The sequence below is a fragment of the Narcine bancroftii genome, chromosome 13 (genome assembly GCF_036971445.1).
Source record: "Narcine bancroftii isolate sNarBan1 chromosome 13, sNarBan1.hap1, whole genome shotgun sequence".
Taxonomy (NCBI): domain Eukaryota; kingdom Metazoa; phylum Chordata; class Chondrichthyes; order Torpediniformes; family Narcinidae; genus Narcine; species Narcine bancroftii.
Window position 1 is genome coordinate 8,267,439 of NC_091481.1, and position 19,424 is coordinate 8,286,862.

The 19,424-nt window shown below is 38.1% G+C and overlaps 1 protein-coding gene across 4 annotated transcripts in view; it reads left to right on the plus strand.

The window, feature by feature from the left end:
• The window catches only part of mkln1 (muskelin 1, intracellular mediator containing kelch motifs), a 77,221-nt gene extending 59,685 nt beyond the window's left edge, over positions 1-17,536 (plus strand). For all 4 annotated transcript variants that reach the window (XM_069908552.1, XM_069908553.1, XM_069908554.1 and 1 more), the window contains 4 exons: positions 4,464-4,603; positions 5,789-5,891; positions 11,478-11,532; positions 12,705-17,536. In XM_069908552.1, coding sequence (XP_069764653.1) covers positions 4,464-4,603; positions 5,789-5,891; positions 11,478-11,532; positions 12,705-12,826 — 420 coding nt within the window. In that variant the 3' untranslated portion in view covers positions 12,827-17,536. The remainder of the gene's footprint in view (positions 1-4,463; positions 4,604-5,788; positions 5,892-11,477; positions 11,533-12,704) is intronic.
• The last annotated feature ends 1,888 nt before the right edge of the window (positions 17,537-19,424 follow it).

Genomic DNA, 19,424 nt, shown 5'->3' on the forward strand with positions numbered 1-19,424 from the left:
TAAAATGATACAAAACAAAGTCTATGGATTCTGGTTCCCAATTTTGCCAAAGTCTTGATTGGAAAAGAAACCAGTCAAGCCAACATTTTTGCTTATTGTAGAAATTTTTAGTGCTTTGGGCCTGTATGTTGCATGATTCTAATGGCAGGGAGCCCAGCCTTTGACTTTTGTCTAGTGACTGAGGTTGCAGAGTGCCTTCCGGGGAGACAAAGCAAATGGTTTTGGATTGGTGCAGTAGGACGAAACTTGTTGGAGGTGAAGTATTGTAGAAGGAAAATTTAATGAATGTTATCACTCTTTCTCCAGTGGGATAGTCTCTGCACATCATTGTGAATTGGAGAGGGTGAATTTTTGAGGACATAGAAATTGGTGAAGTGTTTCCATATAACCATTTACGGAGTGGAAACAGGCCATGTTGGCCTTTTGAGTCTGCACCGGGTCACTGATTTTGTGCGCCCTCTTCAGGCAATGGTCCCAATGGGTTTGGCCCTCGAATTCCAACTTCAGTGGCTGAATTCTTCCGTTATTCCACCTTGGCAAACTCCAAGAGTCTCGTTTGCAAAACGTTTTCTGGCCCAAATGATCATGATTTTTTTTTTGCTACCACCAGTGCTATTTTGATAAATGAGATTTGATATTTGGTCCATTTGTCATTTATTTCCATTAAATTATCTAATAGATATAGCTCCATTTTCGAATCTTTCTTGGCTGATGGAGTTGGAGGCTTTTATGGAAAAGCAATGCCCCTCCATCCATTTTCCTAGATTTGCCACGGTGAATGTTATGTCCATTTTTCCTTTTGGCAAAACTGGCATTGCAACTTGGGGAGTAGCTCATCACCCACTGAGAAGAGAGTATTTTCCGTGTGGTAGCCAACATAGGTACTGCTTTGTATTAAACACGATAGGCTATCTTTCTTGAAGGTTATAACCTTCAATTTTGTACGAAGTGCTTTGGTATATCCTGAAACAAATTTGGCCTTTCAGTGCACTGGAGTGAGAGCAAATTTTCATGCCCTTTGTCATGATGGCTGAAATTGTGCTACTATATCAGAATAAAAGATAGGCCATTAGGGATGAAAAGAGAACATTTTCTTCAATCAATTTTTTTTATGGAGGACACTAATAAAATGGTGTGAGAGCAACAGCCAGAGTCTCAACATGGACAAAACAAGGGAGATGATCATGGACTTCAGGAGGACCAGAAATGACCACCCTCTATTACACATCCACAACTGGTGGGCAAATCGAGGACAAGGCTCCTCCTCTTCAAGGCTCTTGTTAGGATTATCTTTGATTGCATTCAAGACCAAAGATTTCTGGACACAATGGGGGAATTGAGGGCTTGGGCAAGAAATTGTTGAGGTGGAAGATTATTATTAGGGTTTTTTTCTCTTTTTCATTTTATTTATCTATATTTTTGATATTGTGGGTTTGATCTGAAAGGGTGCATACAATTTACGCTATGTATAATCAAGGTTTTATTTGAAAAGTTCAAATTTTGGTATTTTTCTTAGACTCTAGCAAACCTATTAAGAATAAGGGAGAAGTATTTTACGACTGAGATGAGGAAAAATTTCTTCTCTCAGAGGATGGTGGATCTGTGGAATTCTTTGCCACAGGAAGTAGTTGAGGCTGGTTTCTTGTCAAAATTTAAGAGTAGGTTAGATTTGGCCCTTGTGGCTAAGGGGATCAAGGGGTATGGGGAGAAGGTGGGAACCGGGTACTGATCACCCATGATCATATTGAATGATGGAGTAGGCTTGAAGGGCCAAATGGCCCACTCCTGCACCTATGTTTCTATTAGATCTATATGTGTGTATTTTTTTTAAAAACTCAATAAAGATATTAAAAAGAGAATAGTCTCCTGGAGGTGAGTAGCATACTTCAGGAGTACCATGCTCTAAAGCATGAGGAGGAGGAACAAATACTTGAAGAGAAGAATTGTCATTCTTTTCCCCTGCATAGAGTTATGATTAATTGCAAAGTAACATTTATCTTTTTGACATATAACATCTCCACCTTAATGCTGACACACTGCAGACTATCTGTTTACCTCTTTCTGAACTATAAGTTGCACCCTAGGTCTTGGTTAATAAGCTAAGTATTTGGGACTTCTGGCTCGGAGCCTGTGCTGTCCAAATACCCCAATTAGCCAACAATTTCCTGTTCATTTCAAAGGATGGGAGGAAACTGATGCAGCCGGAGGAAACTCACGCAGACATAGGGAGAAGGTAGAAGGTCCTTAAGGGCATCGCCGGATATACTCTCTTGGTACTTGTAGAATGTCTTGGGATTGAAGAGATTATCTGTTTGAACAGTTGATGTTGGCATTTGGAGAAAAAGAAAATGAGCAAAAATGAAAATAATTCTGAATCATAAAGGAAAGTAAAAGTTTCACAATGTCGAACTGTGGGACATACCCAACTTCTGTCCTGATGAAGTGAAGAAAAGTGAGTTTAATATCGAATGAATTGGAGCAGAAGTGACCTTTGACCTGAGGTGGAATGAAAGATGAAGCCTGGAAGGCAGTAACATGCTCTGACGAGAGATGAAATATTCCACATCAAGCTTCTGTTTCCCCTCATAATGGTGAAGGAGCCACAGACAAGTCAAAGCGGGATGGAAAATTAAAATGCCAGAGTTCTGTGGAGAATCCAGGTGCTCTGTGAAGGAATCAGCCCTTTCATTTACTTTTGTTCCTTTGTTGATGAAATTGTAAACACGATGCATTAGAATGGCTGGTGCAAGTGAATCACTGGTTGGGGCTGTCAATAATGAGAAGGAAATGGGTAAAAAATACGTCATATTAGCAAGAACTTGTAATAAGCATTGTGACTTTATTAAATCCTTTTTTATGGTGGTTGAGGGATAAATGATCATCTCTCATCTCTAGATATTCTCACAAGATTGTATCCACCTGAAACAAGACTAATTTTGCTTAATATCTCATCAGAAATTCAACATCTTTGTCAGAATTGCACCAGATTGTCTGTCCATTATTTCTGATCAAATGTCTGGAGTGGGATTTAATCTAATAAAAATGTTAACAAGTTTAGTTCAGTCTAAAATGTGGCACGGTCATTTATGGCTTTAATGTGTTTAATTACTTTCTCCACTTTGAAGTTAAACCCAACACTGAAACTTCGCAATTGATCAATTTTGATTCAGTGGTGTCAAATTTCTTGACTTGTGATTGTGCCAAGAACTTCCCAACGAAATTGGATTCTTCAGTCCTCGGTGCAAACCCACAGATGTACAACCAGACAGAATACACATACAAACAGACAATATGTATGCAGGACAAGCATTCATCTATACAAATAAATAAATATTGTTTCATGGACGAGAATTTTGGATGGTTAGTGTGAGCAGTTCCTTTGGTGGTTCAGCATTCTCACTGCCCATGGGAAGAAGCTGTTTCTCAACCTGATGGTGCTGGCTCTGATCCTCCTGTATCTCTTTCCCGATGGGAGCATCTGAAAGGGTAGAAGGGGTCATCAATGATTTTGCTAACCATCTTCAGGCAACGATCCAGGGAGATCACGTTGATTGGGGAATGGAGGGAAACTCCATTGATCCTCCCTGTCACTCTTACGGTCCTGTGGATTGACCTCCCATTCATTTCTCTGCAGCAACCGTACTATTCTCTGACCCAGCTGGCCAGGACACTCTTGATAAAGCTTCTGGAGAAAGTTGATAAAATGGTGGCCAGTAGCCTTGCCCATTTCAATCTTCACAGGAAGTTCAGTCTCTATTGCACCTTCCTGACAAGTGAGGAGATGCTGAGTGTCCACAATATGTAACAAGTTAAATGAACTTCAAGGAACTTGTTCTTTCCACTACAGTTGTGGATGTGTAATGGAGGGTGGTCATTTCTGGTCCTCTTGAAGTCCATGATCATCTCCCTTGTTTTGTTCATGTTGAGACTCTGGCTGTTGCTCTCACACCATTTCATGAGATTTTCCACCTCGAGTGGAACTCATCTTTGTTGTTGCTGAGGCCACCTACTGTGGTGCAAGGCATTTCATGATTTTAGGATGTCTCAAAAGTGCTTTGAAGTGTAGTTGTATTGAAGGAAACAGCACAAATTCTCACAAGCAGCAATGTTTGGTGTCCAGAAAATCTATCATAATTATTAGCATTTTACCTATTGAGGAGTAATTATGATGCAGATGTAACCTCGCATTCCTATGTCGCTAGTGGCTTTCCTGCACAATTGGTGGTTGGGAAAGTTTAGATAGTAAATGTATATTTCCTGAGTTTGTAAAAAATCTGGTTTAAGCGACCTGGTCCTTGACACTCCTTTCTCTTCACCTCCACAATGAGCATGACTTAGTAGTTTTGATACTAAATCCACCCTGTTTGATGCAAATGTTTAGAGCAACATGTTCAAGCTTTTTTGCCCAGTGTATAATCCACCCATGATTTATTTTTTTATTAAATGAGGCTGTTTGTGTGCAGGTTCACTACTTGTTTGGTGGCAATCCCGGGAAGTCATGTTCGCCAAAGATGAGACTGGATGACTTTTGGTCATTGAAGCTTTGCCGCCCTTCCAAGGACTACCTCCTGAGACATTGCAGATACCTCATCAGGAAGCACAGGTGTGTAAGAGCAGAGCTCCAAAATTCTTCCCAATGATGCTCCAAATTAATAAAAATGCCATACCTAATAGTTTGATGGAAGTTGTAGATACCATGTAGGTAAAAGCACAGCTCATGAGCTTGTTTTAATCCTTAGTTGTGTATAATTTCTTCATCTGAACTGATGCAATATATTGGAATTGTTTTGTTCAGATTTGTCTGAGCAGCATCTGAAATCATTTTACAGGAATCTTTAAAAAGTTGAGGAAAGTAGCCATGTTTCTTTTCTTTCTGCATTCATATCCAATTTTATATGGCCCCTTATTTACTTGCTCCTCAATTAATTTTGGCTGAAGTTTTACAGCAACAGGGCTCTAGAACCTTGACAGTGAGGTTATTTATTCTTCACAGCTGAGATTTAAAAGTGATAATTTAACTCTAATTAGAAAGACATTTTTCCAAACACAATTCTAGCCAGATGATTATGCTTGAATTTTTTCCCTCAGCTCTTCATTTTGTTATTACTTAACCAAAATAATAGAAATGAGCCTCGCTAATAATATTAACTGAGATGACATCTTTTTTATTGACAACTGAGGGAGAAAGTTGATTAAATTTAGAATATTCAGTAGGAAAGTCTTTTCTTCTGTTAAATTTTGTGAAGATTGCTTTCCAAAGCTGAGGTCTTAAAGTGGGGTTTTCTGTTTCTTTTGAGTTCTGCAATTTCAAGGTAGACTTGAAAGTGATTGATATGCACTGGATGTGTTACTTTATAGTTGGCCACAAGGAGGAGTAGTGAAACTAGTTAATAGTTCTCCACTTATCGTACTCCAAAAGGAATTACAGGCTTACCATACCTTTGTGAAGGGCTCTAGCCTGAAACATTGATTATGTATTTTTTTTTAATCTTAGCTATATAAAGTACACTGTTTGACCTGAGTTTCTCCAGCATTGTGTTTTAACTTCAACCACAGTGTCAGCAGACTTTCATGTTTTACCAGCCACAGGCTTCCAAAGTATATTTTGGCCAACAAATAAGCTTGATCCCTCTACTTTGGTGGATTGTTTCATGACTGATGTTACTTATAATAAAAACACAATGCTGGAGAAACTCAGCAGGTCAAACAGTATGTAGCAAAGATAAAGGTTCAGATACATATCATCTTGTGCTTGTCATTTGCTTCATTGCACTTCTGTATTTTGTAGATTTGAAGAGAAAGCTCGAGCAGATCCTTTAAGTGCTTTGAAATATTTACAGAATGAATTGTATGTTACTGTGGATCATTCAGATCCAGAAGAAACTAAAGAGGTAGGACTGTGCGCTTTCTGCTATCCCCTAATCATTCATCTGCTTCTGTTCATATAATTTGTCATATTAGTTAAAAGTTAACAGGAGGATTAGAAGCTGCAGTTAGTTACATATGTATTCCAGAATTATAGTAAAGATGTAGCATGTTTGGAGTAAATAAAGCTACAATTGAATTTCAAATCCATTTTGGGATATTGGCTTCAACCTGAGATAATTTGGGGTATCTGGGCCTACATTTGACCAAAGCCTCTTGACCAGTGAGGGAAGAATTCTGCTGGTTGCTCATTGATGAAAAGTATCTGCAGTTGGTAGCATTGGCTTTGAAGTCATCTGCAAACATGAATTGTCTGGGTAGTATAAAGAATGATCGAGTGGCTGATGATTTGCTTTAGCCAAAGAGTGGCGGATGTCTGGAATTTTGTACCTCGGGTGGCTGAGGAGGCCAAGTCATTAGGTGTATTTAAGGCAGAAATTGATAGGTATCTAAATACAGAGTATCAAAGGTTATGGGGAGAAGGCAGGGGAGTGTGGCTGTGTTGGATTAGCTCATAATGGAATGGTTGTGCAAACTCAATGGGCCTATTGGCTGACTTTTGCGCCTATACCTTGTGGTCTTTTGGCTTGCTGATCTGTGGTAATGGAACTAGTTTTGATCAGAATTAACAGTGACAGGCGGATTACCAAAGGCCATAGTGAGTTGTTGTGGTGCATTTGTTGACTTGTGATTTTTTTTTTAACCTGACCATGTTCTGCTAACAAAATATTTTGAAAATTACCCATTCACCTTGAGGTGCATGAAAAGATCGGGCCCCATCAGCATTGTTTCCTGAATGAAATTGCAATTTTTGGAAGAAACTCAAGTAAGATAGACAGGAGGGATGCAGTGGATGTTGTGTATTTGGACTGTCAAAAGGGCTTTGCAAGGTCCCACACATGAGGCTGATAAGCAAACATGAGAGCCCATGGAATTACAGGAAGGATACAAACATGGGTGTAGAGCATTGGCTGGTTGGCTACTGTAGGAATAAAGGGGTCTTATTCTGGTTGGCTACTGGTTACCAGTGATGTTCCGCAGGGGTCAGTGTTGGGGCTGCTCCTTTTTATGTTCTAAATAAATGATTTGTATTATGGAATAGATGGATGGCTTTGTGAGTAGTTTTGCAGATGATACCAAAATAGGTGGTAGGGCATGTGGTGCTGAGGCTGCAGAGACTTTGATAGATTTGGAAAATGGAATGTTGGCATTTATTTCTAGAGGAATAGCATATAAGAGCAGGAATGTAATGTTGAGACTATAAAGCACTGGTAGGACCTCACTTAGAGTATTGTGTACAGATTTAAATTGAATTTTAAATTTAGATATGTAATACGGTCACAGGCCATTTCAGCTCACGAGTCTGTGGTGCCCAAGTTACACCCAATTAACCTAAACACCTGGTATATTTCAAATGGTGGGAGGAAACAGGAGCCTCTGGGAAAAACCCACTCAGACATTGGGAGAATGTACAAACTCCTTACAGCGTGGGATTCAAACCCCAGTCTTGATTGCTGAAGCTGCAAAGGCATTGCACGAACCACTTCGCCAACTGTGCCATTTGGGCACCTTCTTTGAGAAAAGATGTGCTGGCTTTGGAGATGGTTCAGAGAAGATTTACGAGAACGATATCAGGAATGATTGTCAGCTCTTGGACTGTATTCTTTGGAGCGCAGAAGGATAAGGAGGGACCTGAGAGGCATTTTGAATGTTGTAAGGCCTGGACAGAGTACATATGGGAAGGATGTATCCCATGGTAAGGGATTCTAGGAGAAGAGAACAATTGCAGGATAAATGAGCATCATTTAAAACAAGGATGTGGAAAAATTTCTTTAGTCAGAGGGTCACGAGTCTGTGCAACTTGTTGCCACAGGCGCCTGTGGAAGTGAGTACTTGGGTGTATTGACAGGTATTTGATTCGTTGGGATATCAAGGGTTACAGGAGAAAGCCAGGGAGTGGGGCTAAATGGGGGGATGGATTAGAATGATGAAGCAGACTCGATGAGCCAATGGGCCTACTTCTTCTATAGTTTGTGATGAAGTCTGGTAGCAACTTGGTGTTTTAGAACACCAATGTACAGTAAAATCCCCTTTATTCGGAACTTACAGGGATCGCGGATGTTGGATGCCTGAATTAAGAATATACCATTTAAAAGACAAAGACAATGCAAAATGTAAAGTAATTTGAAGAAAAAAATCAGTGTTGTAGAGTTTAATTGTGTGACGTTCACTTTCATCAATAATTCCCTTGGCTGAAAATTTGACTAGAAAACCCAGTTGCTGGTACTGTAACAGTGTTGTACTGAGCATTACGCTAACCGTGGCGCTGTCATAATTAACCCCCTCTCCCAAGTTTGTAGATTAGTATACTCAGTACTAATGAAAATAAAGACTATTACTAGGCAGGAATAGGGAGACATTTTGGGAGTCTTCCCAGCTGCAAGCAGGATCGACTGGCTCTTCAACTTGGAGTCCTGGCCAGGCCCTTGGCATGCCTTGTCTTGCCTCCATGCCAGTGTCCCGGCCAGGCCCTCAGCGCGTCCCGGCTTGCCTCTGCGCCAGTGACCCGGCCAGGCTCCCGGCGCACCCCGTCCCCCCTCTGCACCAGCATTCCAACTTGCCTCCATGCAAGTGGCAACAGCGAAAAGAATGCACGTGTATTTAGGGGCATTACACATGTCCAATGAAGTTTCGATACTTGTCCGTTGATTTCTCCTCCCCTCCCCCCCACAATCTTATTTATTTCAAGTTTAATTAAATTTAATTTTTTTAAAAATACAGCACGGTAAAATGCCATTTAGGACCACGAGTCTACGCTGTCCAATTTACACTCCATTAACCTACACCCCCAGTACATTTTGAATGTTGGGAAGAAACCAAGACTCCCCTGAGAAAACTCTCACAGACATGAGGAGAACGTACAAACTCCTTACAGGCAGTGAGGAATTCAAACCCTGGTCCGGACCCCATCACTGGTGCTGTGCTAACCTCCACACCAACCATGGTTTTTTCCTGTGGCTTTCCAGTTGTTTGAAGTTCTTGTTAATTTAATGCCAGATAATGGGGATTTTACTGTAGTAGGTAATCACAAATGACATCGTATTTGTAAAGATAGCAAAAACAAAGCTGATATTAAAAAGTAATTTGTGTAATAATCCCTTGCATTTAGTTATATGGGAAAGAAACAACATTGAAACATTTAGAATTATTTTTAAGAATGCTGCAATTAACTAAATTGCCCCGAATATTTAAAGCAAAAAATGTTGTAACATGAGCAGATATAACTGGGCTTGTTTTGTCAAGAAAATAACACATTTAAAACAGAATTGGCTTGAGCAGAGACAAAAAAATGATTAAAGGAAAATTATTAAATCTGCTGAAATTCATTGACGACTCGTTGAAAATGCTTTTGATAAGATGCTATTAAAGTGATTGTGGAGGAGTCTGCGGAGACAGCTCAGATGAAAGTGGTTGAGCTGTTTGGCATGTCTTCTGTAGACAGTCCAGGTCTCGCTGGTGTAAAGGAGGGTGGTAAGGATCACTGCACAGTAGACCTTCAGCTTGGCAAGCCTTCAGGGCACAGATTGGCTTCACCAGTCACCTCCGGACCCACAGCCACCAATCTCCAATTTGACTTTGAAGCCATGGTCATCTTTGTCTACGGAGGACGAACAACAACAACATTAAAGTGATTGATCAACAAATTATGAACATGTGGAATTGGAAGTTAAATACATGGATTGAGAATTGGCTATGGATCAAAAAGCAAAGATTGGGATCATTTTCAGGTCGTTAGTGGCTTGCCACTGGATTTTCTTGGGTCCTAGCTCTTTATAATCTATTAATTTGAGTAAGATCACCAAACAATTTTTAAACCAAGTCAGATTGTGAATCTGGCAGAGGATGTAAAGAGGCTTCAAGGGATATGAGGGCTACCGAATAGTTTTGGAAAGGGTGATAGGACTGCGATGAGGAAAAATTTCTTCATTCGTGATTGTAAATCTTTGAAATTCTCTATGTGGGAGAGCTGTGAAAGCTTAGCATTTTGTCCAATTAAAATGAAAATGAATGGTTTTGAAGCTTGTACAAATCAAAAGACATAAGGATGGTACTGGAAGATGTCATTGAGATAGAAAATCAGCTTGAATCTTGAATCATGGAGCAGGCTTCTAGGGACATAAGACTCTCCTTCCCTATTTCTTGTAATCTTTCTTAATATTGCAGAAAAGTGTGGCATGGTTAATGTAGCAATTAGTGTAATGCTATTGCAGTGCAAACGATTCATGTTTGAATCTCAGGCGGTGTCTGTAAGGAATTTGTACATACTAGCCCTGTCTGCGTGGATTTCCCTCCGGGTGCTCCAATTCCCTCCCACCCTTCAAAATGTATGGGCAGTTGTAGGTTAATTGGGGTATTTGGGAACACAGGATCGAAGGGCCTGTAACCGTCTAAATTTAAAAAAAAAACCTAGGTTGCAGCTACTTTTTGATTTCACTTGATGTTTGGTGTTAGTATGGTAGGTGCTTTTTTTTTAAAAGCTAGCTTCCATGATTTTGTTTGGGATTCCATTGTGTTTATTGGGTATCTGTATTTGTGGATGTGCAGCCTTTATAGAGTATCAGGCTAATATGTGGGGTCTATCATGGAATTGATAGCTTATCGAGAGGTGCATTTACAGTAAGAAAATGGAATCCAGCTAAATAATGTCATTGATCCATGATTTTAAACTGGGTCTCTGTCCTCTTTGGGGATGTGGAAAGGTGGATAACCATGGGAAAAAAAAAGTTCCGTGTTTATAATTAGAGTGAAGGATATTTGCAAGTTATTTACAGATTGTCAAGAGTAATTTTGAGTGGGCTAACTGGTTTTACTTACAGTTGGATCGCTATCCTAGACCCTTTTGCTCTAAATTTTATTAGCCCGATAGAAGCCAATTCCAGTCATTTAAACCTGTGCTGGCGAATTACCTACCCTGTATGTTTATGAAAGGTGGGAGGAAACTGGTGCCCCTGGGGAAAACCCATGCAGACACGGGGAGAATGTACAATTTGATATGGAGTCATGTATAAACAACTCAGTTATAATTCTGACACTAATTGTAATAAAAATCTGGTCTGATTATTAATCTACACTTTTTGAATGATCCCACTATTGCTGGGTACCTCCACTGTTCCTCTCACTGGGAACTTGCTACTCAGGTAGCTCAGTCTTGTAAACCAGGGGTCGCGAGTTTGTTCCTTGCTGGGGCCTCCTTTCTGTGAGATGTGCTGGACAAAGTGGCGACTCTCTCTTCCTTACAGTCGACAAAGTTAAAGAATTTCATGTATGTTACATTCTAAATGTAGTGTTACACGACATTTTGCTGTTGCTAGGATTTTGTCTTGATGTAGATTTCATATTCCATCCGTTAAATGTTGTAGAGCTAAATTAGTTGTAGAGATAAATTAGTTTGCCTATAGAGTTCATTTTATTACCAACTTGTTAATCTGTATTTTAACAATTATTTCTTTTGCTTTTATATTTGTAATTGATTTGCAATTTTTATTCTCAAGTTTCAGTTATTGGCTCAGGCACTCTTCAGATCAAGTTCAGATTTTATCCCATTGGGTAAGTTTTGGAAAATATTTTTATTCAATATTGAGTGTTTGCTTTCCATGGGATGATTTTTAGAAATTAGACTTGGAGAAAATGTATAGTTTGTTGATATGTTGTACTGAAGATGCAGGTTCATAGATTATGGTGGAGATTGATTACTGGTAAGTGAAAATGAAAATTAGGAAGTGCAGACACTGGCAATCTGAAGTGAAAACCAAATGCTGGAAACACTGAGCAAGTCAGGCATCAAGTATGGAAAGAGTCAAGGGTTTAGCAAATCGAGTAGCATCTCAGGAGAGAGAAAAAAATCTAAACTATTTTTCTATTGATTTCCTTCCATTGTAATTGGCAAAAGGTTAGATCAGTCTGATTGCTCCAAGACAGTTGTCTGCAACATTAGGATTAAGCTGTAACACTAGATTTTATCCTCACACTTTGGAGCCTGAAGAAATTTAATGAAAGATGAAAAGCTTTTGAATGTAATGTGCAAAAGTGCTGGGAAAAGACCAGCAGATCAAGCAGCATGTATAGGAGATAAAAGGAGACCAGCATTTTGAGCCTGAGCCCTTCATCAAGGTGAGATGAATAAAAGGTGGATTGAGGAGGGAGGAAACTTTTGACTAGTTTTTGCTGTGCTGCTAACTTTAAATTTGACTTTAAGTTTTCATAGGAAGGGTAAAGGACGTGCATTACATTCAACTAATTGGCAAGTTCATTGAGTTCCAGCTGAAAGTGATTTACAGATTTATCCAGGCTTAGAATTAATTTCTCATTGGTTCATACTACTGTAAAGGTTAAAATGTTCTTTCGAACATGCTATTTGAAGTCAGCAAATGGGGAAGAGTGGAGTGATAATATCAGAAATCTGAAGAACATGATTGATATTTTGTCTTCATTAGTACCATTTCATTTGAACTGTGTCCAATTTATCTTTTGTATTGCTGTTTATGGATTTTGTTGATAAAATGGTAGCATTTAAAAGACTTGTCGATAAGCATATTAATAAAAAAATAAAGGGGGTTAGAGCTGTGGGGGAGGGGCAGATTAGATTGATTGTGGTGTCAGTTTATGGGCTGTTGCAACACAGTTTGCTGAAGGGAATGTGATTAGCTTTTCATCTTGAAATTTCACAAAATGAATTTATTCTGTTTGTTAATGGGCCCTTTCTTTGTACATCCTGACAGGTTTTTCAGATGTTGATCAGAATTATGCCCAGAGGACTCTGTTGTTTGATACACTGGTAAACTTCTTTCCTGACAGTATGACTCCTCCAAAAGGCAATCTGGTTGATCTCATCACACTGTAGCTGGATAACATTCGCTGGATTCTGGCTGAAGAGAAAGTCGATCGCAAATCTAATCTCCTGTTTTACCCTTGCCAGATTGGATTACGATTTTGATTGGCAAAGTTGGTTTACGTAATACACCACCTTTCTAGTTTTGTTTTGTGTCCAATTTCAGTGGCGTTGTTATGCCACCTTCTTAAAAACTGGGTTCGAACCGATGCTGGCTTTGTGAATATGGGTTTGCTTCCCATGTGTGTTGAGTCTTTTGCTGCATTGGTAAATATTTAAAACTATTTTGAGATTAAATAATAAATCCTGCCATGTGACTGTTGACACAAACACAGTTGGAATTCTTAATGAATGGGCTGCTTCCTGGAATAACGGTGATCTCAACTGGCTTTCATCTGCAATATTTTTTATAAATCCATTGATCAGTCACATTGAGGTGTTGTTTTCGTGTCTTGTTCTCATTCTCTTTCACCTTCATAGCAATATTAACTGCTTCAAAAAGTTGTCGCTGTTTTTAGTGCATCAGGCTGCGTGTGGAGCTGCAGACTGAAATTCTCAGCAAGCAAATGCCTTTTGACTGGATTAATTCCATTCAACTGGGTTTTCTTTTGTGCTTTGAAAGTTCCAGTCCCTTTTATTCACTTTATTCTCCCCATTTCCCTATTCTTGATTGTGTGGTCAAAAGAAAATAGAGCTTTGAGGATGCAAAAGATCCTGTGTAATCTTTTTCTTTTGACAAGGGATTCATGGCTGACAAAAATAGTGTTTATCAACTTTTCTTTTTTTCCTATTGCAGCTAATCGTGCACAGTGACCAGTTCTCAGAGATGGAAGGGTCGGTACATCAGTTTTGCTTTGAAAGAAGGGCTTTTATGCAATCTGATTTTTACCACTTGCGATTGGGCCACTGAAAAGAGGGTGGTAACAGTTACTTTCTGGGTTCAGCGGTACACTCACAAAAAAGTCACTACAAAATAAAACACTTTGCTGTAGAAATTCAGTGATTAAAGTGCATTTACCACTGCAGTTCAGAATCCAGGCCATCTATTTTTGTTAAATTGAAAGAGCGCTTAATGTTCCCTCCAAAGCAGTCACCAAATCTGACATGTCAAATAATAGGGATACTTGAAAAGAAACTTGCATTTTGTTGATTTATCTGGATTCTTAAAATGTTTGCCCTCACATTACAGAGGCTCTAGTTAAAGTTGACAATTATAGTTAGTACCCAGTTCTATTTGTTCAGTGATTTATTGCACCTTGTGGTCATCCTCTTTTCCCATGATGTCAGGCATATTGGATAAAGTCTAGCCATTTGTAATAACATCAGTTTAAGAAATATGTAAAACTGATGCCTTGAAGAATGTTGTTTTTTTTTAAAAATTAGCTCAGTTGCCAAAGAGTGATAGAAGTTGTGCGTGGAAATGAGGACCTTGTCACAGTATTTTAAATTTTGATAAGATTCTCAGATTGACTGTTTTAAATCTTTCACATCTTCAGGAATATGACATAATAGCTACAACAGAATTGATGAATTTCTTCTGCACTGAGGAGAGTTTCTGAAATGCATAGCTTTGTACGATACCTTTGTATTTTTTGATCATTTCACTTTCTTGTGCATTTAAATTTCTCATGAATGGTAATAAATAGCAAAAGCAATGAGGGGTCATTGCAAATTGGCGATGGCCATCTTAAAGGTTTTCATTTGTCTTACTGTAGTTGATTGCAGTTCTTCACCTCTGTGATTGGATTGTTCACATACTGGAGTGCGAGACTACTAGAGCAAAATAGTTTTCATTCTTAGGAAAGATTTTGTTCCTGATTTTCCTCACAAATGCACGAATATATCCCTACCATTATGAAATATTCAATTGAAACAATAGCCAAATGAAGATTTTGCTCACCGTTGCATTCGCTTCTGCCAAACATGTAAACATTCTGATTTTTCCGCATTGTATAATTTGTTGACATGAATGCTGACTTAGAGATGGCCCTGCGGATAATACATTTATTTCATTTTAATTTGTTAATCTCAGCTGCGTGGATATTTGGTGTAAGATTGATTTTTAGCAGTGTTGAAGGAAAAGTTGAAAGGAAAAATTCCATCACTAAAAAGGCAATACATTTATGGTGCAAGACAAAACCTGTACACAAGCTTATTGCTTAATTTTTTTCTTGTAAAATGAGGCTGTTTGATATACTTGGTTTGCTACCATATATTCAATAAATCACTTGCAATTCAGGCCTTCCCAACATTGCAATTTCTGTACTGACCCAAACCCCAGTAAGAATTCTTGCAAACTAACCAGTCATTTTAATCAAACATATTGTCTCTGGTAGTTCAGCGTTGATCTGATTAGCCTGATTTTTGATGCCCTTTGCTCCAAGCTATTAATATTTAAGACACATGATGGAAGCAATATTCATTCTCTGCAGTTGATTCTGCCCAGTCACAGCAGAATTATAAAATATTTGCTGATATTTCTGAAAACACTGCATTTTGGGGAGGAAAACTATACAAAGCTGGGGGTAGGTCAGTGGCAAGATGGGTGTGAAAGAATTTTACCCTTGCTTTAAATCTTCTGTGTACATTATTTCACCAGTAAATTGATGGAGTGTCTTGTAAATGAGTGTTTTCTCATAGTTGTTCAGAGTTTGGACAAGGTTTGCCATTTTGCATTTAGAAAATTGGCACAGAAAGCCTTAATGATCAGTATTAAAATTAAAATCACTGATGCTGACCAAAGAAACTTTCAATATCTTGTATGTAACCGATCAGAAAATATATTGGAAATTGTTCACGTCTTGAAAATTTGAGTTTGTCTCAAATTATTTCACAGTGAAATTGGAATGGCAGTGCATGCTCACAGTACCCTCCAAATCTGAGTTTTAATTAAAAACAAATACTGTGAGCATAGAGCCAGTTGGTTAACATCCGGGGAAAAAAAATGTTGACTAAAAACATCAAAACTGAAACCAAAGCATTAAACTGATCTTCTTCATAAAGGGCATACTACTATTTTGTATGAAATTTCCAACAGTGTTTTCCTTTATTTTGCCATGTTGCAATTTATTATTTTTTTTGTCAAGTCCACGACACTAATGATGATCCCAGACAAATGGCATAAAGTTTCAAGGTAATAATTTGTTTGAAAAAGCAGATTATTATTTTGGCAGACATTGCATACCAATTACTGTCTGGTTTTTTGACTGGTGGCCCAGATGATCACATGGCAATATTTACTCCTTTTGAACCAAAGCGGCTATTAGCTTGAAGCTATTTTTGTATCTCAGAATTATCACCTACCCTCTCAACCAATTTTTCACCCTGATGTTTTAATTAAGTGAAATAAAATTAGCAAAATTTGTTGACCTTTGAAAGAAACCTGGCTGATTCAGGTAGGGTTATAAATTACTTTATAACTGGAGGAAGCACACAAATGAATGGGTCACTGTTTTTGGATATGGAATTGCATGGGTTAGTTTGGCTCATAAATGATTCGGAACACTTGGCTTGATGCTTTTTTGATGGGGGGGGTGGTGTTAACATGAGATTGCATTCCATATGTGCAACTAAAGATACTGTACCTCTGAAGGTCATTGAAAGGAATGTTTTATCCACACCAAATCAGTTCAGGCTTACAGAGATGATACTTCAAGGTTTGATTATAGAAATTTATGAACTCCCTAGGGAAATATTGTGGTTCAATAAGGCATCTAATTATATTTCTCACTGGAATCTATATTAACCATAAACATTTAAATTAATGCAACTGGTGGTACAAAAACAGGCTGCTACTAAAGTGGGGGAGGGAGGAATTCTGGGTGATAAATGTGTTGCTGCTTTTCTAACTGATTACTGAACTGTTATCTGAAATTAATTCTATAGCCAGTTCTATAATTGACCAGTAGATTTATGAACTTTTTTTTTGCTCTATCTGAACCTTGGGCAGTACTCGACAATTGTTGGAGAAACTCAGCATGTAATTTTGCATTCATGGAAAGCAGAATGCAGTTGACATTTTAGGCCTAAGCTCTTCAGTATGACCTGTTTAGTTTCTCCAGCACTTATTGTGTACTGCACTAGACCCCAGCATCTGCAGATTTCTTGTTTATAACACTGGGTATTGCATACATATTTTGCTCACTCTTTTTGGATATGGCATGGTGGAATATTGCAAACAATTTGGTTAGCAACACTCACTTGGCCATTATTTTTCCCTGTGTGCCCCTCGATCATTCTCCATATCTCCTCTTCAGTAATTTTGACCATCTTTTTTGTCTGATATCAGCTTTGATCCCTCACTCCACAAAAGTTTGTATTTTGCTTGCTGCGGACCAGAGGAGGAATAATCTGGTAAAATTTTGGTTCAGGGACTTTTAAAACAATTGCTTTTGCCAAGTTTAAAATAGAAAACAATTGGAACAAATTGGACTAGTCTTTTATCTCCTGGTAATTGCAAAATGTGTAGTGTGAGCCTTTAAAATTAAAATAACCATCTGGTATGAAATGATTTACAGGCATGCTGATTTGGATGTTGCAATAATACATATCCTATCAGGTCCTGAAATGCCTTCAAAATGCTTGAGCACAAGGAAACTGTGGGCCATTTTTTTCATTGTATTATTGATGCATGCATTTTCTGGTACCATTTTTAAAAAAGCAATTCCTAATTTGTGTGAGGTGACAATATTAAAGCCCTCCCTTAGAAAAAAAAATATCAAATTAACTGAAGAACTAGAACAGAAGAAATGTGTTCAGTTTAAAAGTGGTTAGGTGTCATTAAGTATGTGTTGAAGTGGAGACTAAATAGCATCGTACGACGTGCCAGTTGTCAAAATTCTATAAAATAACACAAGCAAAATACCTGATTGCAACATTATTGGAAGCCAAAAGTCTTTGTATTTCTAAAAGTGTCTTGTGATGTTTATTGGTTGTACTGTTTCACGTAACTGTGGCATAGCACTTTTGCACGTCTTGGACTGGACATTAAAATACAGGTTGATGAAGTTGTCTCATCAATATTACTGACTATTTGATGGACAAAAATGTTTTCCCCAATTTGGCAAATTTTGTTAATAGCCACACATATGGATATGATTTCTGGAGTTAAAATAATAAACATTGGGATGGAACTTTTTCTCTGCCTTAAATTGTGTTGTACCAAAATAGGATGTATGCAAAATACCGTTAATGATCAAGCATAACTGTTTATCAAAATACTAAATGAAAAAGTTCATTTCGAGCACCCTGGTGATATTAAATCCTTCCATTGTTTAATCTCTATTTTGCCTTTCACTTTGACACAAGGATGAAATCCCAAACAGTGCTACTGACTGTTTAATTGTTCCCTGTTTCACATTACAAAGTTCAGAGGCCAGAGGTGAGCTCAGCATAAAGATGAACAAAATAAACTCTGGATGCTGGAGATTGGAAACATGAATGAAAATGCATTACCAAATTTAAAAAAAATTTAGACATGCATTCGATAACAGACCACTTTAGCCCACGAGTCCGTGCCGCCAAATTTACACCCTATTAACCTTCACTCCCAGTATGTTTTGACTGGTGGAAGGAAACCGGAGCCCCTGGAGAAAACCCACAGGGAGAATGTATAAATTCATGACAGACACCTCTTTTGATTCCTCAGTTGTTGAAAAATTTCAATGAAAGGCCTCTATCCAAAATTGACCTATTTTTCCTTTTGAAACTACGATAGACTCACCAATATTCCATTGTATATAATTAATATATATTTGGGGGGAAAAAATCAATTGAAAAAATTACAGCACTCCTGTTAAATTTATCTAGTAAATTTAACCATTTCATTTTTTTAAAAAAAGACATAGTTTAGGAATGCTCCTGGCAGTAAACACAATTCTACTAAGTCCCAAAGGCATCAAATTCCCCTCCCTATAATGAGAATAGTATAACTTTGTAACCTGCAGGGTGCATGGGCTCTTTTTAACATAAGAAAGATTTTACAGCTAAAGTTTGGTCAGTTTACCTTGTCTTACCAACCCTTCTCTTTGAGAAGGAAAATTTAATGCCTGAGGTAAATAGCTACACTTTCCAGTAGCATTGATTTGCATCTTTTTTCTATTAGGTACACTACTCGGCTTTTGTAGCAAGTCGCAAAGTAAATTTGTTGCAGATTGCGAATTCCATGTTTTGTGTTACCTTTAATACAATAGGATTGATTATCTTCAGTTTTTGTAGAGAAAGATTGAATGTTAATGATTTTAAAGTGGCATTTGTATGATCTCTTGCTGCAACCACCAGGTCTACAATGGCTGCCTTGATTTAAGAATTTTCATTCCAAAGAGTTAAAAATATATTGGGTGAGTAGCATGTGAATATTGCAGAGTGCAGTGAGATATTAGTTATTAAATGTCTGCACCTCAACTTGTTCGATGGATCCCCTTCCAACCTATTAATTGTATAACAAGAAATTTCTTACTTTCACCCCTCCTGCAACACTTTTAAGCACAAAACAATCAATAAACATCAATATATTGGAATCCCATTTATTTTGCTTGGTGATTATAGCACAGTAAAAGTTGTATTAGATAATGATACCCTTGAAACCAATGCTTGGGTGAGATTTATTTGA